The sequence below is a fragment of the Phyllobates terribilis genome, unplaced genomic scaffold, assembly GCF_046119375.1.
Source record: "Phyllobates terribilis strain yellow unplaced genomic scaffold, ASM4611937v1 Scaffold_175__1_contigs__length_3988992, whole genome shotgun sequence".
In the NCBI taxonomy this organism is placed as follows: Eukaryota; Metazoa; Chordata; class Amphibia; order Anura; family Dendrobatidae; genus Phyllobates; species Phyllobates terribilis.
In genome coordinates this window covers 83620-111120 of record NW_027362935.1, presented here as the reverse complement: position 1 = coordinate 111120, position 27501 = coordinate 83620, and the positions used below count along the sequence as shown (strand labels likewise).

The 27501-nt window shown below is 45.5% G+C and overlaps 1 protein-coding gene across 1 annotated transcript in view; it reads left to right on the top strand.

The window, feature by feature from the left end:
- Positions 1–23284, top strand: part of LOC141212411 (striatin-interacting protein 2-like) — a 33357-nt gene extending 10073 nt beyond the window's left edge. The window contains exons 3-4 of the mRNA XM_073664941.1: positions 5767–5971; positions 22768–23284. Of these exons, the coding sequence (XP_073521042.1) occupies positions 5767–5971; positions 22768–23018 (456 nt within the window). The 3' untranslated portion in view covers positions 23019–23284. The remainder of the gene's footprint in view (positions 1–5766; positions 5972–22767) is intronic.
- Positions 23285–27501: the final 4217 nt, after the last annotated feature.

Here is a 27501-nt window from a genome sequence, read left to right as displayed (position 1 = left end):
TGAGCAGGTCCTGAAGCGAAAGAGAAGGCTTCACAAGTTGGACGACCAGTGGGAAAGGGAACCCTACACCGTACTGCAGTCTGATCACGACAACCCGAAGGTGTGCGTGATCACCAAGGATGGAGGAGAAACCACTAGTACCGTCTCCAGAGACCACCTAAAAAGGTGCCCCAAGGAACTCCGTAGTGCAGAAGAGGATCAAAGTGATCTTGAACCCGCAGAGGACAAGGAAGAAATGATCAGCACCGTTCTCGGAGAGTTCCCCCAGTCCTGGACTCGAATAAACGATGCCATAGTGGTACCCGTCCAGCATTTCCCGCAACCGGCTCAGCAACAACCTACACCAGAGCCGGAAGGTGAAGAAGAGCAAGCAGCTCCAGAGGCAGAAGAGCCTGAACCAGCAGCCCAGGAGAGTCAACCCTCTGTTGACAGTGAGCCTGCCATGCCTGCGGTGAGCCAAAGGACCCGCAGACAGCTGCCTGCCCTACCTGTACACCCAGCTGGTAGCTGTACCCCTAACGCTAGTGGGGAAAGCCAGGTCGATCCACCACCAGACAGTGGGTTAAGGAGGTCAACCAGGAGCACAAAGGGTCAGATACCCGCTCGCTGGAGAATATAGGGTGCACTAAAATTGTAAATAACCATGTTGCCAAATGTTGAAATGTTTGCCAAGTTACCTGCATGATTATTAATAGTGTATTTCAGTTTCTTGCAGTTACCGTACGGACTCAAAGGTTATGGACTTTTAATAACCGGGACTTTGTATGGACTGCGTTCGGAGCCTGACCAAGGAATGAACTAAGACTGTAAAGGACTTGGGGTAGGACAGACCCCCACCTGGTTAAGGCTCCCCGTTGTATTGGTGATATGGACACCCGGTCACAGACCACACTGTGACCTTAAGAACTCAATCTGTGCGTCGTTTGTCTACTAATGTTTTATAGTCATGTATATTATCTTTGTTTACTGTTTAGTCCCGGAGTACTAAATTCTACTAGGGGGGAATGTGTCACCCTGGCCTGGATGCCACAAATATAATAAAGCTGTGTCTGAGAGCAAGGGGGAGGTTCTCTGGTCAGGGGAACATTAGCATGCAATACCTTCTGTCTCAGGCCAGTAGGGGGAGCAGGCTGCCCCTATAAAAGCTGGAACTGGGGGCAGGGTTAGAGAGAACTGGACGACCTGTCTCTGGATTGAGAGGTGCCCCAGAGCAGTGAGGGACAGTTGTATTGCACCCTAAGAGGACGGGTGGCAGTAGGAGAGCCACAAGCCAGGGACAAGAGGTGAAGGACGCCTGTCCTGGCAGATAAAGAACCAAATTTACCAGACTTTGGCGTCTGAGGCTGTGAGGATTCCACATCCTACAGCAGATAACCAGTCCGCAGGGGACTGTACGTTCCTTGGCCTAAGAAGCCCGGAGGCTCCGCCACAGCAGAAGGGACCAGCAGAGCCGTGCCAGGCCGGGAGTAGAAAGGAACCCACGTTGCAAACCATACGGGCGAGAGGACACAGTGAGCTCGGGACCGTGGGCTGTTACCCTACCAGGAGGAGATAGCCAGAAGGAGCGCAGAGAGCACGGTAGGCCTACACTCTCACCCTGACCAGGGCCAATTTCCCGTTTGCTCTCAGACGTCCAGGCCCCCTCCTAGCCGGGCCTGTTTGTGGGTCAGTTCACCTGTTCTAGTAAAGACCCTGGACTGCAACCTGTTGTCTGTGTGCTCCTTGCTCGTCCAGCACTAACGGTACTGGGACGTCCTGCACCATCACCCCCATCTTCCATTATACTGCCCTGGGGCCGCACTCTTCCCGTGGGGAGTCACGCTATCCCAGCTGCATACATCATTAGCCCCAGCGGTCTACCTGGCAGCGGCGGTCCGCACTGACCGCAATCCACGGGTGGCGTAGTCGGACACATCAACAGCGCGTCGCAGACTACCAATGGTCTGACCACCCTGAACCACGGAACCGGGTTGCCACTACTACCCCCATCGTTTCCCGATTGCCCGGCTCCGAGTGCTCCACGGCCCAGGGGGCGAGTCACAGGCAACAAGCAGAAGAGACTTGTTTGGGCTAAAGAACACAAGGAATGGACATTAGACCAGTGGAAATCTGTGCTTTGGTCTGATGAGTCCAAATTTGAGATCTTTGGTTCCAACCGCCGTGTCTTTGTGCGACGCAGAAAAGGTGAACGCATGGGCTCTACATGCCTGGTTCCCACCGTGAAGCATGGAGGAGGAGGTGTGATGATGTTGTGGTGCTTTGCTGGTGACACTGTTGGGGATTTATTCAAAATTGAAGGCATACTGAACCAGCATGGCTACCACAGCATCTTGCAGCGGCATGCTATTCCATACGGTTTGCGTTTAGTTGGACCGTCATTTATTTTTCAACAGGACAATGACCCCAAACACACCTCCAGGCTGTGTAAGAGCTATTTGACCAAGGAGGAGAGTGATTGCGTGCTACGCCAGATGACCTGGCCTCCACAGTCACCAGACCTGAACCCAATCGAGATGGTTTGTGGTGAGCTGGACCGCAGAGTGAAGGCAAAAGGGCCAACAAGTGCTAAGCATCTCTGGGAACTCCCTCAAGATTTTTGGAAGACCATTTACGGTGACTACCTCTTGAAGCTCATCAAGAGAATGCCAAGAGTGTGCAAAGCAGTCATCAAAGCAAAAGGTGGCTACTTTGAAGAACCTAGAATATAAGACATATTTTCAGTTGTTTCACACTTTTTTGTTAAGTATATAATTCCACATGTGTTAATTCATAGTTTTGATGCCTTCAGTGTGAATGTACAATTTTCAAAGTCATGAAAAAAAAGAAAAATCTTTAAATGAGAAGGTGTGTCCAAACTTTTGGTCTGTACTGTACATTCCATAGGCCAGGAGCAATATACCTTTATTTTTATGTTGACCTTTGAACTTGTGTTCTTCTTTGGTTGGTCAACACAGCCTATTGTTCTTATAAACCTGAATATTGATCACTAGAGTTGATATTTGGTAATTGATGAATGGCTGTTATCTACATCTTACATCCGCTCCTACAATCTATTGTCTGCCAGTTTTGCAATACGGCGACTCAGGGTTGTTGAACAATGGATGTTTGCTAGATATGTTCAATTCCATTGTAGGGTGTTTGCCAACATTGGGGGATGAGCTGTGGATACTCGAGCATTGTGAATTAATATCATGATCCCTGACCCTTGACCTGTGAGTCATGGCTTGAAAGGACAAATGTGAACTATAAAAAGGGGGTCTCTGCATCTGTTCTGAGAGACTCTACAGGATGTCAGCCTAAGGGACCACAACCCTGGCTGGAAAAATACAGAACAGATCCATTGAACATTGCTGAACTCTGTCCCAACCTGGATTCTTCAAATCGTCTCAATCAGGTCACTTGGCCACATATCTCACTACCCTAATCCTGGCGAGCCAGCGGAAGGGTGAGACTCTGTAATTTGCACCATCTTGTGTTTTGCTGGGACTGTTCTATATGTTATTAATTGTTGGTGGTTCAATAAATTATTACCACACTATTTACTATCACCCTGTGTTGTCTGAGTAGTGTTCTGCCCACAGTAAAAGAGAGCGGGTGTTCAGTGGTATAAGCCCTGGTCCATGCGATCTTTCTAAAGACAGCCGGGCCAGCGGACAAGAGCACCCACTGACCCATGTCTTCACAATATGGATATATATTAATATATATATAATACATGTTTCTCTCCATCTTTAGCCGTACTTTTTGTATCATGGTGGGAAGAAAGCACTATTTTCACAGACAAAAATCCTTTTAAAAATAACATTGAATTATATGTTAGATATTTGGACGATGTTTTACTAATATGGGTCGGAGAAGTGGAAAAAATCCCATATTTTTTTATCCTATATCAATGCTAATGATGTAAATTTAAAATTTACTTATACTGAACCGCAGGATAAAATCAGTTTTTTGGGTTTGTTTCTCATTAGGGAATGTTAAACAACAAAAGGTTAGATATCGCAACTATAGAAAACCTATTAGTGGGAACACTACACTTAGAGCAGACGGCTGCCATCCCGCACATACTGTGAATTCAATCCCCTATGGTGAATTAAATAGAATTTATAGGAATAGCTCTGATATCACACTATTCAATGAACAAGCCAATGTAGCAACATCTAGATTAATGGAAAGGGGGTATAAGAAAAGACATATTGCTTCAGCATTAAAAAAAAGTTTTTGTGAGACATACTCATTTAAACAGAGATGATGGTATTAATAACAGCCAGAAACCAATTACAACAAAATCAAATAATAAGGACAAAAAAAACATCTTCAGTACCCCATATAGCCGCCAATTTCAGGAAATAAAAAATATTCTAAACAGATATGTCCCTATATTATTCCAAGATCGGGACTTAATCCATTTTTCAGGATTTTATTTAGTATGTGTGCCGAGAAAAGGGAGATCATTAGGTGCTACTCTTTCCCCAAGTCTATACAGGCCACAAAAAAGTGATAAAAAAATCTGGCTAAGTTGTAAAGGTTTTTTTAAATGTGCATGTTCCAAATGTACGATGTGCCAGTATACATTGCAAACTCAAAAAACTGATGCAGCCAATGATATAAAAAGATTTATTAATTGCAATACAAATTATGTTGTGTGTTTCATATATTGCAAAGAATGTAAAATAAAATAAATTGGCTGCACAATACGCAAATTAAAGAAAAGGATGGCAGAACATGTCACCAACCTCAAAAATAAAAACGCATCCTATTCAGGAGCATGCAAGCATTTTGTAGAGAGACATAAAGGGGAATTAAACAATTTTTCATTCTATGGGCTAGAAAAAGTGGATATTCCTATTAGAGGAGGGGATTGGAGGAAAAAACTCCTCCTAAGAGAATTATTTTTGATCATTAAACTTGAAACAAAATACCCCAACGTCATGAACCATAGGAATGATACTCTTTACCTAGATTAAATCTTAGGGATTTGAATGCAGGTTTTTTTTCCTCTCCTTCTGGTTTTCCTTGTGATTTAGCCTTGTGATTATGCTAATTATTCTTTAATGTGATTGATTGTTAACATATGTGTTTATTGATCAACGGTTGGTTACCATTTGTTTTTATACCATGTATCATAAGGAATCTGTATCTCAGTGAATAAGGGCTTTTTGCCAGAAACGCGTTGAGATGTATCCCCAACCTGTATGATCTTTTAAACTATTTTGTAATAAATTGAGGATTTTAATTATTTTTGGGACTCACCAAAATTATTTTCTTATATATTAAAATTAGTACACACAGCATACAATGCTCAGTTCATAGCTGATAGGCCACCAGTGTCCCCATCCCCCATCCATTAGACTAACGTCAGCTGAACCCTCTGATATCGACAGGTCCAGTTGACAAGTCTTGTGTGATTGTAGGCCCTGGACAGATGATTGTCAGGGAAGTTAAGGATCTGGCCATGGGCACCAGTGTCTGGTATTGACTCTGTTACAGAGAATACATGGGGGACTTGGTGGAGAAAGTGCTCCTGTGTGTGCGAGTGCCGGGTGAGATCGCTGCCAGTCTAACCATCGTTCAGCCAACAGCAATCTTGTGTATAGGGGGCTTAAGATTCCGGAGAGCCGTTTTAACTACATTTAAGCCATTTTGATGTATTCTTGAAATTGTGTTTTAGGACACCGATGTAGGGAAGATCTCCACAGTGGAAATAACAGTTTCATGGTAATTAAACATTAATTGCGGTTTTATGTTCTTGTCTTCTCTTATCAGATGTTGGTGGTATTTAAATCTGCCCCCATTCTAAAACGTGCTCTGAAGGTTAAGCAGGCAATGATGCAGTTATATGTGCTAAAACTTCTGAAGCTCCAGACAAAATACCTCGGACGACAGTGGAGAAAGAGCAACATGAAAACCATGTCAGCTATCTACCAAATGGTGCGCCACAGGATAAATGATGACTGGGCCTATGGCAATGGTAAGGAACTGGCGGCAACGTAAAATTCCACTGAGAATTCATTTAATTCCTTTCAGGTCCTTGATTTCTCTAGATAAAGCGCACGTGACAAATGTCCTTTTTCTTTCAGTACTGTAACCCCAGGGGCAAGCTCAGGATTTTTAAAGCGAGTTTTCCCAGTGTGTTGGTGTTTCAGAAAAAAAATTGCAAAATCCCCCCAATTACTCGGACTTTGCCAACTTTCTCCACAAATTACATCATAGATTTGTACTTGGGTTGGTATTGTGGTTAGTGATGGTATTTAATACTCAATACTTCTTCTGGTGCTTTAGGGTGAAAAAAATAATGTACTGATGGAAGTTATACATGAAGGCCATGGGTTAATATGGAAGTTTAGTGAAGGTTTAACCCCCTTATCCCCGAAGGTGGTTTAGACGTTAATGACAAGGCCAATTTTTACAATTCTGACCGCTGTCACTTTCTAAGGTAATTTACTCTGGAACGCTTCAACGGATCCCCCTGATTCTGAAACTTTTTTTTCGTGACATATTGTACTTCATGATTGTGGCAAAATTTATTCAATTTCACTTGTGTTTATTTGTGAAAAAAACGGAAATTTGGCGAAAATTTTGAAAATTTAGCAATTTTCTAAATTTGAATTTCAGCAGCAGAAGGGAAGGAAGGGAGACACAGGATCATTGACGCGCCCCCTGGGCCTGTGTTGTGCAGGGGAACCCGGAATCGGACCTGTTGTAGAATGCTGGGGGTTGTAGTCTCCGTGTGGCGGTGACCCGGTCCGTGCCCAGGGTGGTCAAACCAGTGGCAGTCTTAATGTATAGCAAATGTCCGACTACGCCACCCATGGATTGCGGTCAGTGGGGACCGCCGCTGCGCTGCCGACCGCTGAGGCTGATGTTGTTTGCGCAGCCGAGTATGGGATAACTCCCCACGGGAGAAGTATTGCCTCAGGGCAGCTAATGTGAGAGATGATGGGAGTGATGGTGTGAGGGTCCCAATGTTAATGGTGCTGGTGCGGCAAGGAATCACAGAGACGTGAGGTGCAGTTCAGGGTCTTTACTGATGGTACAAGGCAGACCCTCCCGGGAGTACTGGCTAGTATAAGGGGCCTGGTCAGTCTGAGAGCAAGCAGGAGTTCCCCTGGCCAGGTGGAGTTGTAGGCCTCCCCGTTTATCTGCACTCTTCCTGGCTACCTTGCTGTCAGCGGTTACAAGTAGCCCACGTCCCTGAGTATACCGTGTGGTGCTCACCCGTATGGCTGGTGACTTGGGGCCTTCTGTTAGCCTCCGCTCCTGGATGGCGGCGCTGGTCCCTTCTTTGTGACTGAGCCTCCGGGCTTCTATGGCCAGAGGACCTGGAATCCCCTGCCGGCTGGTTTCTGCTGCTGGGTATATATCAGTCCCCACAGCCTCGGACTCCTGTGTCCGGTTTTAGTAACTTCAGCCAGGGCGAGCTATATCTCTGCTCACAGCCCCTGGCCTTCTGCCTCTGCTCCTACAGAGCTCCTGATGTATCTTTTCCTGTGTCTGGAACTTTACTCCAGGCTCTCCTGACCAGAGAAACCTCCCACTTGCTCTCAGACATAATATCTCTATTACTGTGGCAACCAGACCCCTGGGGTGTCACATCATTACTAGTGGGTAGGCGGAGCCCCACAGGATAGTTCACCTCAGATTTATAAAAAGTGGCGACCGGACCCTCCAGCCTAGGCTCCTCCTACTCCCATGATTCTCCAGTCTAAAATTTGAGGTCGCAGACGATAGTCGCTGCCTTTGCAGCTCCTCAGAAGATTTTTTTATTTTTATCCCGGAGATCTGGACCCCCCTTGGTCTAGAGGTCTCAGGGGGTCTCAGCGCTGCTGGGACCCCCATCCCTCCCCTGGCGGATCTGCGTACCCCCTAAGGCGGTCCCCGCAGAACCCTGCCGGCCCCGGGGGATACAGGGCGCTTCCTGGCGGAAACGCAAACCGCGCCTGTGGGGTCCCTGCGCTCTCCACCGTGGGGGAAGCTAAGGGCCACGGTGCCACACATCCCTGGGGGTCCCTGTGGCGCTCAGCTGGGTAAGTGCTCAGTATGTATGAGTCCATCAGCGGCTGCTGCGGCAGCCGCTGCTACTTTAATCAATGCGGTGACTGCTGTTTTTTTCTTTTTATCCGCAGGTGGAATCCCTGCAGTGAGGTGTCAGACGAGCGGGAGCGGAGGACGGAGAAGCCGCGCGCTTTTTTGAACGGCAGCGGGGGGCGTGGCCTCGCGTCCCCTCGGCTGCCTGTCTTTTGCGGGCAGGAAGCGCTCTAAGCGCGCGCTGGAGCGGTTCCCGCCCCTTCCTCTTCCGGCTTCTTCATGCACGGTGGCCATACCGAGCGGCGTCCTCCTGCTCCTAGCTCGTCTCTCGTCTCTCTCTCTCCCTCATTCCGACCGGGAAGAGCAGTCACCGCGGCCAGCTGGGTGAATCGCTTCTGTCTTTAAGGCAGAAGGTTCCTTTCTCACCTCCGCAGCGCGGGGCACCTCTCTGCAACCCTGTTAAGGTAGTCAGACTGTGCTGTACCTGCCGCTGTTACCTCTCAGCTGAGGTATTTCTGGGGCTCGCACACCTCTTTTAAAAAAAGCAGAGGTTGTCCGCGGTCTGCAGCATTAACCCCTCGAAGGCAGTTAACCCTTAAACCTTGCTCTGTCGGGCAGCTGGGGTAGCTTTCTCTCCTAGAGGAGCTGTAACCCTTCAGCGCTTGGTTTCCCCTGGGAAGAACAGGCTGTGGTACGGGATCACTCTGTCCTAGTTACTGACCACACCTTTAAGGGGTTATTCGGCCTTTCAAATTTCTGTGTGAGGGCATGTCGGATCAGGGTCCAGAAGGCGCGGACCGCCTCCCAGGTCCGCTTCAGGATCTGTCTCGCGTATCTGACACGCAGGAGTCCTCGACGGCGTCAAGTTTAACGCTGGTCGGGGGGCTCAGTGATGTTAAAGTGGAGGCGCTCACTCGCTCCATTGATAGCCTGTCTGGCCTTCTAGGTCATTGGGTATAAGCTAAATCCCAACAGACTTCTCGTGGCAAGAAGCGCCACAGGCCGGTACTGTCCCCTCCGCACAGCGAGACGGAGGCCTCAGAAACTCCGACAAGCTCTGCTGGGGAGATCTCCGATTCTGACGAAGAGGATCGGCAGGGGCGCTCTGCTTCACTTTTGGGCCGTGTGGATGCCTTTATTGTGGCTATGAGAGAGGCGTTACAGTTGCCTGATGAGGTATCGAGACGCCCTGGTAAGTCGGCCCGGCTGTTTTAGGAGTCGCGTCGGACTCGGTCGACTCTGCCATCACTTGATGAGCTTAGCGAGCGGTGGAGAAAGAACGCCTGTGTCCGGATAAGCGTTTTCAGGGGACATGGATTTTTGATGCTCTGTACCCCTGTTCCACGGAGACGGTCGCTAATTGGGTTCCCTCTCCTGAGGTGGACGTTCCTTTATCTCAGCTGAGTAAATCTTCTCTGCTTCCTGTTAAAGGGAAGGCGAGTCTGCAGGATCCGCTAGACAGAAAGACAGAGTTAGCGGCGAAATCCATCTACGAGGCCGCGGGTCATGGATTCCGAGCATCTTTAGGAGCCATGTGTGCTGGTGAGGCATCTCTGCGGTGGTTGGATCAGCTACGGACGGCGTGGCAAGATGGGACCCTGTTATCGGAGGTAGAAACACTCATCCAGTTGTTGGAAGAGGCGGCCCGATATGGCAGAGACGCAGTTCTGGATACTACTTCGGTTCTGTCCAGAGCGCAATCCTCGGCCGTCACAGTCAGAAGAGCGCTGTGGCTGAAGCAGTGGACTGGAGACGCTGTATCCAAGCAAGGTTTGCTGAGTCTGGCGTACAAGCGCGGTCAGCTTTTTGGTTCTGACCTCACGGAGCTGATTGCTAAGGCCAAAGCAAAGGATACGGCTTTGCCGCAGCGGAGAGCAGCGGCGTCTACGTCTGGCAAGTCTAGTGTCGGTGGTGGTTGTCGGTCCTTTCGGCCCAGGGGACGGTTCGGTCAGCCCTCTTGGGGATCGGGTCGTCCCTCGTCTTCTGGAAAGAAGACCTCTCAAAAATCCCGTACTCCCTGGAAACAGAATTTCCGTCAAGACAAACGGGAAACTGACAAAAAGCCCGCTAAGGCGGACTGATGCCAGGTGCTCACCCGAGGGTTCCCGGGTGGGGGGTCGTCTGCTCCAATTCGAGTCGACTTGGGCATTCCACGTATCGGACGCCTGGGTGACGCGGGTTATCTCGGCAGGCTATTTCATAGAGTTTCATTCTCAACCCCCAGACAGGTTTTGCCAGTCTCGCATCCCGTCCGAGCCCAAGCTGGCAGCTGCACTGCTGCGGGAGGTCGATTCTCTTCTGCAGAACGGCGTAGTGGTTACGGTTCCACCGGAGGACTGGGGAAGGGGGTTTTACTCCATCCTCTTTGTGGTTCCCAAAAAGGAGGACAAGTTTCGCCCCATTCTGGATCTCAAAGAGTTGAATCTTCATGTCCGGACCCGGAAGTTCCGCATGGAATCTCTTCGCTCTGTTGTGGCGGCCCTGTCACAGTACGATTTTTTGTTGTCAATCGACATCCGAGATGCCTATTTGCATGTCCCCATTGGAAGGGCCCACCAGCGCTTCCTGCGTTTTGCCATAGGTCAGGCTCATTATCAGTTTGTGGCCCTGCCGTTCGGGTTGGCCTCGGCGCCCAGGGTTTTTACAAAAATTCTGGTGCCACTTATGGCAATTCTCCGAAGACAAGGGATTACGATTTTTCCCTACCTGGACGACCTGTTGATAGTGTCATCCACAGCGGAGGAGGCGGTGACAGCTCGCGATCTATCCCTTCAGCACCTGGAAGACTTCGGGTGGCTGGTCAATTGGAAGAAGTCATCTCTGGAGCCGTCACAGTCAATCCTGTTCCTCGGAATGCATTTCGACACGGTACGGGCAGTGGTGTCCCTGCCTCCGGACAAACAAGCAAACCTTCGTCACCAGGTTCAAGCCATGAGGTCGACGACGGCAATGTCCCTTCGAAGGTGTATGCGCCTTCTGGGTCTGATGGTATTGTCACCACCGTTTGCTCAATTTCATTCCAGGGGTCTCCAAGATCTCATTCTGACCCATTGGGATCAATCGCCGGCTTCGCTGGATCGCAGTGTCATTATCTCCCGCAGGGTGCGAGAGTCTCTCAGATGGTGGTTACGTCCGGAGGTGTTATCCCTGGGGAAATCTTTCCTCCTTCCACGGTGGTCGGTCATAACCACCGATGCCAGCCTGACGGGCTGGGGGGGAGTTTGGAACGATCTCTGGATTCAGGGAGTCTGGTTGTCAGAAGAGTCTTCTCTGCCGATCAATATCCTGGAGTTGAGGGCAATTTTTCTCTGCCTCCGCCATTGGACGGTCCCTTTGAGCGGTCTGCCAGTCCGAGTTCAGACGGACAATGCGACAGCGGTCGCATATATCAACCATCAAGGCGGGACGAGGAGTTCCAGACTCATGATGGAGGTCTCTCGGATCATGTTATGGGCCGAGTCCAGGGTTCCAGTCATCTCCGCGATTCACATTCCAGGAGTGCGGAATATCACAGCGGATTTTCTCAGTCGCGAGCAAGTGGATCCGGGAGAATGGAGTCTTCATCCGGAAGTGTTTGCACTGCTGTGCTCCCGTTGCGGAACTCCCGAAGTGGATTTGATGGCATCCAGGCTGAACGCCAGGATTCCGACGTTCATGTCCAGGTACAAGGACTCGGAGGCCGTGGCGGTGGATGCTCTAGTAGCCCCGTGGGACCAGTTCGAGCTGATCTACGTATTTCCACTGGTATCTTTACTACCTCTGGTGATCAGGCGGATCAAACTCGAGCGAATCTCGGCAATTTTGGTGGCGCCAGATTGGCCAAGGAGGGCGTGGTTTTCAACGCTGGTGTCGCTTCTGGCAGCACCTCCGTTTCCACTACCTCTTCGCCCGGACTTGTTAACCCAAGGACCCATTCGTCATCCGGGCCTGAAGTCTCTTCGTTTGACGGCGTGGCTCTTGAGACCGAAATCTTGACCCGTCAAGGGTTTTCAGCCGAGGTCATTGCCACTCTGCGAGTGGCCAGAGGGCCTCCTACGACTAGGGTTTATCACAAAACTTGGGAGGCCTTCTTTTCGTGGTGTTCTGGATCTTCAAGAAACCCGAGGGTTTTTTCCATTCCCAACTTCTTGGCCTTCCTGCAATATGGATTGTACAAGGGTCTGGCAGTCAGTACCTTGCGGGGTCAGGTATCTGCTCTATCCTTGCTTTTTCGGAAGGCTATTGCCTCGCGCAGGGATGTGCGTTCCTTTTTTCACGGGGTAACACGTCAGTTTCCGCCTCGGAAGAAGTTTGTGGCTCCTTGGCGTCTTAATCTAGTCTTGGAGACTCTTCAACACAGACCTTTTGAGCCTATGGATTCTGCTACGCTTTTTTTGCTTTCTTGGAAGGTGGCCTTTCTGGTGGCGTTCACCTCTTTGACAAGGGTTTCTGAATTGGCGGCACTGTCTTGCTCGCCCCCTTTTCTGGAATTCCACTCGGATCGTGTGGTGCTTCGCCCCCGTTGTGACTTTCTGCCTAAAGTGGTGTCACGTTTCCATGTTAATCAGGACATCGTGTTGCCCTCACTCTGTCCAGAACCAAGGAATTCAAAGGAGCGGGCCTTGCACTCGTTGGATTTAGTGCGGGCTTTGAAATTTTATCTTTCAATCACGCAAGGGTTTCGGAAGTCGGACTCTCTTTTTGTGATTCCTGCTGGTCGTCGACGTGGTCAGCGGGCTTCCAAAGACACTAGAGCTCGGTGGATACGGTCAGCTATCCTAGAGGCGTACCGGCTTAGAGGCGAGCCTTGCCCTATTAAGGTTCGAGCTCACTCCACTAGAGCTGTGGGGTCGTCGTGGGCCTTTCACCAAGGGGCCTCGGTAGCTCAACTCTGCCGGGCAGCTACCTGGCGTTCCGTTCACACTTTTACAAAATTTTATAAGGTGGACGTCAGTGCTTCCGCTGATGCGGCCCTAGGACGTAGGGTCCTGCAGGCTGCGGTGGTTTAGGTTATCTCTTTAACTTTAGTTTAGCGCTGGTTGCGCTTTTATCTAAGTTGTTGGGGTGTTGGCGATTCTGCCACTGTTTCCCACCCTTAAGTTCTGGACTGCTTTGGGACGTCCCACTAGTAATGATCCTGTGTCTCCCTTCCTTCCCTTCTGCTGCTGAAAGACGGATTTTGGTAAGACCTTACCTGTAAAATCCTTTTCAGCGAAGGAAGGAAGGGAGACACAGCACCCTCCCATGGCAGAAGTTTATTATAGTTTTTCAGATGCGGCGCGACCCCTCTCTGATGGCGGTTATCTGGGTTGGGGTTGGCGCGCAAAGGCTCTGTTCCAGCATTGCCAGCTCATCGCAGTTGTCAGGTCCAGTGAGTAGTACCTGGGACTGTGTGGTTTCTTCTACTATATGCATAACCTGTTCTCTCATTTTTTTCTGAGTTTTCAGAAGAGGTTGTGTTGCTCCGCTGGTGTTATCTGCTCTTCCTTAGCTTGTGTACGGACTGGAGAATCATGGGAGTAGGAGGAGCCTAGGCTGGAGGGGCCGGTCGTCACTTTTTATAAATCTGAGGTGAACTATCCTGTGGGGCTCCGCCTACCCACTAGTAATGATCCTGTGTCTCCCTTCCTTCCTTCGCTGAAAAGGATTTTACAGGTAAGGTCTTACCAAAATCCGTCTTTTTATGCCCTTAAATCAGAGAGATACAGTACAGACCAAAAGTTTGGACACACCTTCTCATTTAAAGATTTTTCTGTATTTTCCTGACTATGAAAATTGTACATTCACACTGAAGGCATGAAAACTATGAATTAACACATGTGGAATTATATACTTAGCAAAAAAGTGTGAAACAACTGAAAATATGTCTTATATTCTAGGTTCTTCAAAGTAGCCACCTTTTGCTTTGATGACTGCTTTGCACACTCTTGGCATTCTCTTGATGAGCTTCAAGAGGTAGTCACCGGAAATGGTCTTCCAACAATCTTGAAGGAGTTCCCAGAGATGCTTAGCACTTGTGGCCCTTTTGCCTTCACTCTGCGGTCCAGCTCACCCCAAACCATCTCGATTGGGTTCCGGTCTGGTGACTGTGGAGGCCAGGTCATCTGGCATAGCACCCCATCACTCTTCTCCTTGGTCAAATAGCCCTTACACAGCCTGGAGGTGTGTTTGGGGTCATTGTCCTGTTCCAAAAAAAATGATGGTCCAAATAAACGCAAACCGGATGGAATAGCATGCCGCTGCAAGATGCTGTGGTAGCCATGCTGGTTCAGTATGCCTTCAATTTTGAATAAATCCCCAACAGTGTCACCAGCAAAGCACCCCCACACCATCACACCTCCTCCTCCATGCTTCACGGTGGGAACCAGGCATGTAGAGTTCATCCGTTCACCTTTTCTGCATCGCACAAAGACATGGTGGTTGGAACCCAAGATCTGAAATTTGGACTCATCGGACCAAAGCACAGATTTCCACTGGTCTAATGTTCATTCCTTGTCTCTTCTGCTTGTTGCCTGTCCTTAGCAGTGGTTTCCTAGCAGCTATTTTACCATGAAGGCCTGCTGCACAAAGTCTCCTCTTAACAGTTGTTGAAGAGATGTGTCTGCTGCTAGAACTCTGTGTGGCATTGACCTGGTCCCTAATCTGAGCTGCTGTTAACCTGCGATTTCTGAGGCTGGTGACTCGGATAAACTTATCCTCAGAAGCAGAGGTGACTCTTGGTCTTCCTTTCCTAGGGCGGTCCTCATGTGAGCCAGTTTCTTTGTAGCGCTTGATGGTTTTTGCAACTTCACTTGGGGACACTTTCAAAGTTTTCCCAATTTTTCTGACTGACTGACCTTCTTTTCTTAAAGTAATGATGGCCACTCGTTTTTCTTTACTTAGCTGCTTTTTTCTTGCCATAATACAAATTCTAACAGTCTATTCAGTAGGACTATCAGCTGTGTATCCACCAGACTTCTGCACAACACAACTGATGGTCCCAATCCCATTTACAAGGCAAGAAATCCCACTTATTAAACCTGACAGGGCACACCTGTGAAGTGAAAACCGTTTCCGGTGACTACCTCTTGAAGCTCATCAAGAGAATGCCATGAGTGTGCAAAGCAGTCATCAAAGCAAAAGGTGGCTACTTTGAAGAACATAGAATATTAGACATATTTTCAGTTGTTTCACACTTTTTTGTTAAGTATATAATTCCACATGTGTTAATTCATAGTTTTGATGCCTTCAGTGTAAATGTACAATTTTCATAGTCATGAAAATACAGAAAAATCTTTAAATGAGAAGGTGTGTCCAAACTTTTGGTCTGTACTGTATGTCACACAAAATAGTTAATAAATAACATTTCCCACATGTCTACTTTACATCAGCACAATTTTGGAACCAACATTTTTTTTATTAGGGAGCTACAGTGGTGGCCAAAAGTATTGGCACCCCTGCAATTCTGTCAGATAATACTCAGTTTCTTCCTGAAAATGATTGCAATCACAAATTCTTTGGTATTATTATCTTTATTTAATTTGTCTTCAATGAAAACACACAAAAAGAATTGTCCTAAAGCTAAATTGGATACAATTCCACACCAAACCTAAAAAAGGGGGTGGACAAAAGTATTGGCACCCTTTGAAAAATCATGTGATGCTTCTCTAATTCGTGTAATTAACAGCACCTGTAACTTACCTGTGGCACCTAACAGGTGTTGGCAATAACTAAATCACACTTGCAGCCAGTTAACATGGATTATAGTTGACTCAACCTCTGTCCTGTGTCCTTGTGTGTACCACATTGAGCATGGAGAAAAGAAAGAAGACCAAAGAACTGTCTGAGGACTTGAGAAACCAAATTGTGAGGAAGCATGAGCAATCTCAAGGCTACAAATCCATCTCCAAAGACCTGAATGTTCCTGTGTCTTCCGTGCGCAGTGTCATCAAGAAGTTTAAAGCCCATGGCACTGTGGCTAACCTCCCTAGATGTGGACGGAAAATAAAAATTGACGAGAGATTTCAACGCAAGATTGTGCGGATGGTGGATAAAGAACCTCGACTAACATCCAAACAAGTTCAAGCTGCCCTGCAGTCCGAGGGTACAACAGTGTCAACCCCTACTATCGGTCGGCGTCTGAATGAAAAGGGACTGTATGGTAGGATACCCAGGAAGACACCACTTCTTACCCTGAGACATAAAAAAGCCAGGCTGGAGCTTGCCAAAACTTACCTGAGAAAGCCTAAAACGTTTTGGAAGAATGTTCTCTGGTCAGATGAGACAAAAGTAGAGCTTTTTGGGAAAAAGCATCAACATAGAGTGTACAGGGAAAAAAAAGAGGCATTCAAAGAAAAGAACACGGTCCCTACAGTCAAACATGGCGGAGGTTCCCTGATGTTTTGGGGTTGCTTTGCTGCCTCTGGCACTGGACTGCTTGACTGTGTGCATGGCATTATGAAGTCTGAAGACTACCAACAAATTTTGCAGCATAATGTAGGGCCCAGTGTGAGAAAGCTGGGTCTCCCTCAGAGGTCATGGGTCTTCCAGCAGGACAATGACCCAAAACACACTTCCAAAAGCACTATAAAATGGTTTGAGAGAAAGCACTGGAGACTTCTAAGGTGGCCAGCAATGAGTCCAGACCTGAATCCCATGGAACACCTGTGGAGAGATCTCAAAATGGCAGTTTGGAGAAGGCACCCTTTAAATATCAGGGACCTGGAGCAGTTTGCCAAAGAAGAATGGTCTACAATTCCAGCAGAGCATTGTAAGAAACTCATTGATGGTTACCGGATGCGGTTGTTCGCAGTTATTTTGGCTAAAGGTTGTGCAACCAAGTATTAGGCTGAGGGTGCCAATACTTTTGTCTGGCCCATTTTTGGAGTTTTGTGTGAAATGATCAATGATTTGAATTTTGCTTCATTCTCTTTTGTCTTTTTTCCTTGCAAGCAAATTAAATGAAGAGAATAATACCAAAGAATTTGTGATTGCAATCATTTTCTGGAAGAAACTGAGTATTATCTGACAGAATTGCAGGGGTGCCAATACTTTCGGCCACCACTGTATAAGGGTTAAAAGTTGACCAGCGATTTTCTCATTTTTAAAACAAAATTTACCAAACTATTTTTTTAGGGACCACATCACATTTGAAGTCCCTTTGAGGGGTCTTTATGACAGAAAATACCCAAGAGTGACACCATTCTAAAAACTGCACCCCTCAAGGTACTCAAAACCACATTCAAGAAGTTTATTAACCCTTCAGGTGCTTCACAGGAATTTTGGGAAAGTGGAAGAAAAAAATGAACATTTACATTTTTTCACAAAAATGTTACTTTAGACCCAATTTTTTTTATTTTTGCAGGGATAACAGGAAAAAATAGACCGCAAAATTTGTTGTACAATTTCCCCTGAGCACGCAGATACCCAATATGTGGGTAAAAACCACTGTTTGGGCGCAAGGCAGGGATCAGAAGGAAAGGCGCGCCATTTCACTTTTTGAATGTGAAATTTGCTTGAATAATTAACAGACACCATGTTGCGTTTGGGGAGCCCCTGATGTGCCTAAACAGTCGGAACCCCCCAAAAGTTACACCATTTTGGAAACTAGATCCCTCAGAGAACTTATCTAGATGTGTGGTGAGCACCTTGAACCCCCAGGTGCTTCACAGAAGTTTAGAACAATGAACTGTAAAAATAAAATTTTCACATTTTTGCAACAAAAATGTTTTTCAGCCTCCAATTTTGCATTTTAATGAGGGTAATAGCAGAAATTGCACCATGCAATTTGTGCAATTCCTCCTGAGCACGCAGATACCCCATATGTGGGGGAAAACCACTGTTTGGGCGCACGGCAGGGCTCGGAAGGGAAGGAGTGCCATTTGACTTTTTGAATGTAAAATTTGCTTGAATAATTAGCGTATGTGCCCCTGATGTGCCTAAACAGTGGAAACCCCCCACAAGTGACACCATTTTGGAAACTAGAACCCTCAGGGAACTTGTCTAGATGTGTGGTGAGCACCCTGAACCCCCAAGTGCTTTACAGAAGTTTATAACATGATGCCGTGAAAATAAAAAAAATCAAACTTTTTCCACAAAAATGATGTTTTAGCCCCAAATTTTTTATTTTCACAAGGGTAAGAGGAGAAAATGGACCCCAAAAACTTTTGTGCAATTTCTCCTGAGTACGCCAATACCCCATATGTGGGGAAAATACAGTGTTTGGGCGCATAGCAGGGTTCAGAAGGGAAGGAGCACTGTGTGACTTTTTGAACGCAAAATTGGCTGGAATTGAGAGCGGACGCCATGTGGCGTTTGGAGAGCCTCTGATGTGCCTAAATAGTGGAAACCCCCCACAAGTGACCCCATTTCGGAAACTAGCCCCCTCAAGGATTTTATCAAGGGGTATAGTGAACATTTTGAACCCAGATGTACGACACAGATTTTGATAACATTAGGTCATCATATTGAATAAGTTGTCATTAGTCTTGAGCGCAAGTGCTCGCTACTTGAGTTTGCATCGGGTACTCAGGTATGCACCATGTATCGCGCGTGCTCGAGTGACATGCTCGAGTCCCCGCCCGCATGTTTTACGGTTATTAGACACCCAAAAAAGGATCGCTTGTGAATGACAGGCAATCCCTGCGAGTTTTTTTTTGGCCGCGAAGCATATGGGGCGGAGACACGAGCATATCACTCGAGCATCCGCGACACTTAGTGTATACCCAAGCACCCGATGCAAACTCAAGTAGCATGCACTTGCGCTCAACACTAGTCACCATATTGTCATCTTTTTTTTTTACTTTTGAAAAAAATCCCAATCCTAATACAACCCCAATCCTAACCCTAACCCTAGCCCCAACACTAACCCTAGAGTTTATTTTTCACGCCGTTCCTCGTGCGGTATAAGTGATTTGACGACTTTATTCTTCAGGTCGGTGCGATTACAGCGATACCAGAATCATATCGGGTTTTTATGATTGACCGCTGTCTCACACTAAAAGACGCATTTTTTTTGCAAAATCTAGTTTTTGCAACGCCATATTTTGAGAGCTATAATTTTTCCATATTTTGGCCGACAGTCATGTGACGGCTTGTTTTTTGCGGGATGAGTTGACGTTTTTATTGGTACCATTTTCATGCACGTGACATTTTTGATCGCTTTCTATTCCGTTTTTTGGGAGACAGAATAAACAAAAACCAACAATTCAGGAATTGTGTTTTGTTTTTTTTTTGTTTTTTTTATGCTGTTTCTGCGTGTGGTAAAATTGATAAGGTATCTTTATTCTTCGGGTCAGTACTTTTACAATGGTACCACATTTATATCTTTTTTCTATGTTTTGGCGCTTTTACACAATGAAAGCTATTTTATAGAAAAAAAATATTTTTTGCATCACTTTATTCTGAGAGCTATAACTTTTTTATTTTCGGCTGATGGACCTATATGGCAGCTTGTTTTTTGCAGGACACGATGACGTTTTCAGAGGTACCATTTTTATTTATATTAGTCTTTTTGATCACGTTTTATTCCATTTTTTGTTTGGCGGTATGATAAAGCATCGTTTTTTATTTTTGTCTTTTACCGTGTTAACTAAAGGGGTTAAATAGTGGGACAGTTTTATAGGTCAGGTCGTTGCGGACGCGGCGATACCAAATATGTGTACTTTTATTGTTTTTGTTTTTTTTCATAATATTTATTGATGGGTACATTATATTTTTATTTTTGGTGGATTATTTTTTTTATTTTTATTTTTTCATTTTTTAACAGTTTTTTACTTTTATACTTTATCCCACTATGGGACTTTCACTTTTTTTTACTTTGATCGCCTGTATAGCATAGGGATGGAGCACCATCCCTGTGCTATACAGGCTGTAAGCGCTGCAGATTCAGAAGATACTTTGGTCATGCACTGCGCATGATCAAAGTACCTTCCTGCTGTCTGGTGACCCAGATGTTGTCATGTCGACATCCGGGTCATCATGACAACCACGGGACCCGGCCTCAGACAGCGTGGGACGCCGGGGAAGAGGTGCGTATCGGCGCTTACCTCCGCAATGCTGTGATCGATGTGCCGGGAGCGGTGTGGGACCGCTCCCAGCACATAACACCGGGTGTAATCTGACAGCCGGCGGCGATCGCGCCCGCACAGCCTGTGTGCAGGCAAAATCAACCGGGTGTACAAATACGTACCTGGCTCTTAAAGCCCAGGGCGCAGGTATGTATTAGTACGCCCTGGGCTTTTAAGGGGTTAATACTTAAAGCGTAATCGCCGTTTTTTAATTTTTATTTCATAAATCAATAGTACACATGAAAATAAGCAACTTTGTAATATATCTTATCAGACTAATTTGCTTCTTTCTTTGCCAGAATTGATCAGGTATTATCAAAATTCTTGATTCTGAGGTAAAATCTGTATTCAGTGAAGACAGACTTTCCCATTCCTGAGATAGGAGATGGCAGATACTACTGATACAATTCTATGTAGGGGGAGGAGCTCTGTCTCTAGCTCCTCCTCCCGTCTACATAGGAGTTGGCAGCTGCTATTGATGCAAACCTATCTCAGGAATGGGAAAATGTCTTCACTGAATACAGATTTTATCTCAGAATTGAGAATTTTGATAATTTGATCATTTCTGTCACAGAAAGAAGCAGATCTCTGATACGATATATTACAAAGTTGCTTACCTTCATGTGTACTATTGATTTATGAAAGAAAAATGAAAGTGACCGTTACCCTTTTAACCATTACTTGGAATTATATTAGTACATTGTTTGCATGGTGCATTCACACTGATCCGCATGACAATCTGCCTCCAGAGCTTATTTTAAATGAAAAGGGACTTTACCAGTATGAGACATGTAATAACTGAAAGTCTGCTCTCTTGATCTACATGTCTCAGGTTGGTGACGTCCCCCCTTTTTTTTTTTTTTAATCGGATAAATTTTTATTAAACATATCAAAACTTGGAACAGATATTACATGATAGTACTCGTTTTACAATATTACAGTAAGTCCCCCCCATGGAGACCTTTATTTCTCTTTTTTTTTTTTTTTTTATCCCCCCCCTTCTTTCCTTTCCTTTCCCTACTTTACTCCTTTTCTTTCCTTCCCCTACTCCCTTTCCTTCTCTTCCCCTTTTCTTCTTTCCTTCTTCCCTCTCCAGTCCGCCATGGTGACGTCCCCTTTAATTTAAAATAAGCTCTGGAGGCAGATTCTCATGCAGATCTATGTCCGGCCAATAGATCTTAACAGCTCATTACATATAGGAAAAACATGAATATCTGTGGAATATTATATCGGTTTACAGATATTAAGGTAGCATTTTAGTCCACTTTTTATGACCTACATGCCCATATAAACTGCTTAGAAGGGTTGAACCTACTAACAGATGCCCTTTAAAGTGGATCAGTCACAAGTTTTCACAATACACAAAAAATGCATTTATTATACCAACCTCATCAGGTCTAAGAGATTAATTTATTTACTTTTAAAATACGTGTTAAGATATTAAGGTGATCATTTTTAGTTTAGCCGTAGAAAGAAATGGCTCATTAATTCAAGTGAATACAATTTCCAACCATCTAGCTGGACTGAGAGCTGCGGCTTGTACTGAGCAATGTGAGATCTCGGCAGCAGGAGGGTCCCTGAAGCGCTTTCTGGCTAGGTAGAGTGAAATTGAATTAAAGGTGTTTTCCCACGAACAAAAGTTAATTTTAATCAATAGATCTTTAAATAATAATTTCCACAATTGGATGTGTTTAAATAAACTGTCCCTGTGCTGAGATGATCTTATAAATGTTCCCCTGTGCAATGGCTGTGTCTGACCGTGTATGGAACACGATCTGATCATACCACAGCTCGAATATACAGACATTACAGCACGGGATCACAGCTGATTCTTTCTTTGAAGTAAAACATTGTTTAAAAACAGGCAGTGAAACGTTTTACCTCACAAAAAGAATCAGCTGTGACCCCGTGCTGTAATGTCTGTATACTCCTTTGCTTCCTCCCCTGTCCAGGAGCTGTGGTACGATCAGACCATGTTCCTGCAGGGTCAGACACGGCCATTACACAATACACAGCAGAGGCACATTTATAAGATTATCTCAGCACAGGAACATTTTATTTAACACATCCAATTGTGGAAGTTATTATTATTCCAAGATCTATTGATTAAAATCAGCTTTCGTTTGTGGGAAAACCCCTTTAAATATTCATAAAGGGATTATGCAGCCACTTTGACATGGCTCTTCAAATTAACCTCTGCATCCTCATCGGGTCTAAGGGTATGTGCACACCGTCAGGAATGGTAGCACTTTGAATGCAGCATACTTGATGCTGCGTTCAAAGCGCTGCACACAGGTGAAGCCGCATGTGCATTGCACTGGTTGAATCTCTCTTGTGGAGATCAGCGTCTCCGCAAGAGGAATTGACATGCTGCGTTCTGTGAAGACGCGCCGCATGTCCATCTCCGCTGGTGAGTCGCATGAGCACGGGAATGCATAGTGGGCATGGTATTTGTACAAATCCCATCCACTATGCTGTAACATCTGGCCGCTGCGGATTGCACGCAGTGCAAGTGTGCTGCGACCAATCCGCAGCGTTTACTGATCTTCTGCACATACCCTAAGAGATCAATTTAGTAATGTATGCAGTTTGTAGTGTGAAATCTGGAGATTGCAGCAGAATATAGAGGTCATTGTCCACCCATTCATGTTTCTTAGTAATGGCATAGTTAAATAACATTTTGGTGACTTTCTATCCCTATTTATTACATTAGACATAGATGCCAGACCCTGGGACTTCCAGGCTGAAGAGTGCACTTTGCGGGGAAACATCGAGAGTTTCAACAGTTGGAGATATGAGAAGAATACAAACTGGGAGTTTGCCCCGGTGGATAACTGTTTGCAGAGTGTTGTGGGACAAAATCTTGAACTCCCTGAAGATTTCCATTATACTTATGAGCTCTGGCTGGAAAGGGAGGTGTTCTCCAATCCAATCCAGTGGGAAGACCTTCTACAATATTCCTGACTGATGAATGTAGCACCTGCTGTTCGTCCTTTTCTTGGTCCACTGTCTTAGATCACTTGTCAAAAAGACCCATCATAGATCCAAGTAGCTATAAATGTATCCCTATCCTGCTCCCCCAACTTTGCAGGAATTCAATTAGAAGCCAAGCTGAGATGACTTTTCCTGTAATCCTACACCAAGCTGCCTATATTGGTTTGTCTACCCATTATTCAGGTTGCCAATAATGGCAAGTAAAGGTGATTTGTTATAAAGTAAAACGTGATCTACCTTGTGTACCAATTCCTCACAGTATTCAAAATCTCTAATTGTAGTCACTGAATGAGAACCATATTGGATTGCTTCCTGAGGCTAGCAATCTGTCCGGGTCTTGTGATGGTCACACACCAGCGCGGCCTGTCACAGTATACAGACTAGTGTTTCCGGTGCCATGCACTGCATCTGTGTGTACGTCACGTGGCAACGACCGATTTATATTCGTAGAAAAAACCTTATGAATGTTCAAAATGACTAAAAACTGTAAAGAATTGATACTCAAAGTACTCAAGAAACTTTATTATACAGTTAATTAGTTAAAATGTTTAAACTGGAATACCTCTTCAGATACATTGCACTCAATGCGGCAACCCCTCCCCCCCCATCTCGCCATCAGCTTCTGCTTCCAGGGAAAGCAATGAATAAATGAAGCATTCAATGGCACTTATTCAATAAAATCAATGGGACGCCAATATTTTGCACCGATAGGCTGGGTCCTCCAGAAGGAAAGCAACTCTTCTCTCTGGATCATAGTGGTGGATCCTGAACCCATATGCCTTAGACAGAAAAGGACTAATTCACACGGCTACAGGATACCTGTATGTTCTTATTAGGGGCGGTCAGACGGCCGTATAACACGGATGACTCTCACATAGCAATGCTCGGACTGGCCGGCAGCTCTCTTGATCCATGCATGACAGCATGTATTTCTATGCAGCTGTCACGCTCGGGTCATGAGGGCTGTCGGCTAGTCCAAGCATTGCTATGTGATCATCATCCGTGTTATACGGCCGTCTGACTGCGCCCTCACAGAGACCATTCCTGGCCCAACCACACATTTTGTGACCCAAACTAACCGCATCAAATATGCTTATTACACTAATAATTTGGATCACAAGAACTGTAGTTGGACTAGCATTAATATGGATGAGAACATATGGCCAATTTATGGCTGTGCAACCTTTCCATTTTGTGGACAGTCACCTTGAAGGGGTTGCCCACTTCTGGGGACATTTTATTTTTATTTATTTTTTCTTCCTTAAATACATGTATTGTTGAGGACTAAAAATTATTTCTCCAAATGGGTTTAAATAAAAGTCTTTAACCATTTTTCTTTTACAGGCTTTATTTTTTTGTATATTCAGCTGATTTAAAACCAAAGAGGACATCAAAATTGAGAGAAAGAAAAAGACAGATAAGAGTTACAGACTCCCTGTCAGACCATCATAGTGAGCTTACTGATGGATTCTCTGATACCTCATTCTGCAGCCAGCAATAGACAGTGCAACACAGAGGTTATAAAAGGCAAAATGTGGAATATTTTCAATGAAACCCACTTTCTAAAAGTGATTTTTAGCTCAAAATACATGAATTCAAGTAGAAAAAATGGCCTTGTTAAGGATATTTCTGAAAAACTTTGATCAGAACTGATTCATAAGACATTACTTAAATGTGAGAGCAGTGAAGGACCTCTGGGGTGACATGTTTCACCTCACCAGACAGTATTTCAAGTTCATACATACAAAGTATTCACTGGAAACACCAAATGTTTGCTGCTTCTCTATTTTGCCTGTTGAAGATTTTTATAACAAAATGAATATTAAATTAAGGCTATTGCTTTCCATCCGGTTCTTGGATTGTAATTATTATTGGCAAAGAGACCATGTTTTACAATCTGTGGAATATAAACTATTGGTGACACTACTTTGCTGCTTCTCACATGTCCTAGAGAAAATGATGATGCATGTGTAATCTTCGTTTATGGCACATTCTCCGTCTGCCTCAGGTTCAGTATGCTGACATAATGCGTTGGTTGTCGTATTGTTACTCTCCTATGAAGTAAGGGTCCATTTACATGGGGACTGACGGGAGGCTCTTAATGACCACAGATGGGTAAGCCTTTACTGATCGGCTGCTGTTTAATAGCCTGTTTACACAGGCAGACTGTACTAAATGATGCGCACTGAGAGATCTGTAATACATTGCTCAGTGCACATAGGCTGTCATAGTTCTTGGCAGAGCAAGTCCTGTTTACACAGAACGATCACATTTTCTACAAACCAAAAGATCATTTCATTTGATGAACAGGCATTTTGATCATTTATCAGGTGATCGGCAGCCTGTTTACACTGAAAGATTATCATGTTCACGATTATCTTTCAGTGTAAATGCAGCTTAAAGGATTTGTCGAGGACTTTTTTTTCCTTTGGGGCTAAGAACTTATCAGATAGTTGCTCACTACCTGGCTGTTCTGCCCTGAGACAATGTCTCCCGAATAAGAGCAGTGACGGACCGCTCCTGCCTCCGGAGATGTCATGTTGACAGAGCAGTGTCTTCTCTTCTGGTCTGCTTTGTCAGTTGGGCGTCACTGTCGGTGTCCTACTGATTGACTGTCCGCTCCCCACTGTATTCGGCTGAGATAGTGCTTGGCCCCACAAGCAAATAAAAAAGTCTTGGAAAGCCACTGTAGCAACTCCGCATATAAGTACAATGCAATAAATGTACAGATGGCCAGAAAGGGTTGTCCATTTTGAATCGCCTCATTTGTTACCTAGTCCCCCTAACATGAAGCTTTTTGCAGGGTGTCTCCATGCTGCAACTCTGAATAGCTGTAAACTGTTGGGGAACCCAGCAGCAAAGAGTTAATTTTCCAATGCATCACCACCTCAGGGGAAATCCTAAGAGATCAGTGGTCTGTCCTTGTAATACGTTTATATGATAAATCCTACAGAAAGACAGATTCTTTTGGTGGTCACTTTCCACTCCTAACCTCTTCAGCAATAAGCTTACATTTAAACATCCGTTTTAGTTTTTGCATCATTGAAAAACAAAACATTTTTTTCTTCATGCGTCTTCCACAATGTCTGTGATGCACCTGTTTTTTTTTCCTCATCCGTTTTTAAAAACAATTTTGCTATTTAGTAACGATTTACAATTCAAGTAGCCAAAGATGCAGGGTCTGGCAAATGATAATGCACAAAACTTTGAGCAGTTATACAATTTTTCTATTTATTGTGTTGATATACCCACCTAAGCTCTGCTCTGTTTCCCCATTAAAATGCAAATCTTGTGCTGTAGTCTACTGGCAACGTCTTGTAGCAGCAAGCTATACTGGCTGCCTGCATCTCCTGGAGCGCAGCTCAAATCCCTTCTGTGCCATTAAGTAGAACTCCTGACCTTTCAGCTCACTCGGTCGACCGTCCCATTAAGCTGGCCTTTCAGCTCACTCGGTCGACCGTCCCATTAAGCTGGCCTTTCAGCTCACTCGGTCGACCGTCCCATTAAGCTGGCCTTTCAGCTCACTCGGTCGACCGTCCCATTAAGCTGGCCTTTCAGCTCACTCGGTCGACCGTCCCATTAAGCTGGCCTTTCAGCTCACTCGGTCGACCGTCCCATTAAGCTGGCCTTTCAGCTCACTCGGTCGACCGTCCCATTAAGCTGGCCTTTCAGCTCACTCGGTCGACCGTCCCATTAAGCTGGCCTTTCAGCTCACTCGGTCGACCGTCCCATTAAGCTGGCCTTTCAGCTCACTCGGTCGACCGTCCCATTAAGCTGGCCTTTCAGCTCACTCGGTTGACCGTCCCATTAAGTAGACCATCTGACCCTGGCTTAAAGATCAGTCCTGCTGCTCTTCTGAGCAATTCTTCTCTTGAGTTGCGGCTTTAAGCCAGTTCAATTGACAGTGCACATCTGACTTGATACAAATCTGGCCAATGAACCACCCCCCTGCCTTGGCCTCGGGGTTTTTTTTTTATATTTTCTGTGTCGCAGTATATCACGTGTTCCTGTGACTCTGGTCTCTCCTCCTCTCGGGCAAGCAAGCTTCTCATTCTAGTTTCTCCATTGATCCGTTAGTTTCCATCTCTTTTTTTTATTAATATCTCTGTCCAGTGTATGGCAACATTCTTACATATAAGTCCCCACTGTACATATTCCTTATGTGAATCACTCACTCCCTTAACATTGACTCTTAACAATGGACCAGTGAAAAACAGATGGAACTATGAAGAACATGGTAAGGCTTCCGTTTTTAAAATATTAATGCATCCGCATAGACTTTAATGGTAGTCTGATCCGCAGAACAAATAAGAATAAGACATGTTGGGTTTCTATGAGGAGGTGAGTGCAAATTTGGATGTTGGTAATGCGGCTGATGTGATTTATCTGGACTTTGCAAAGGCATTTGATTCTGTACCACATAAGTCTTATACTGAAGCTACAGAAGCAAGGA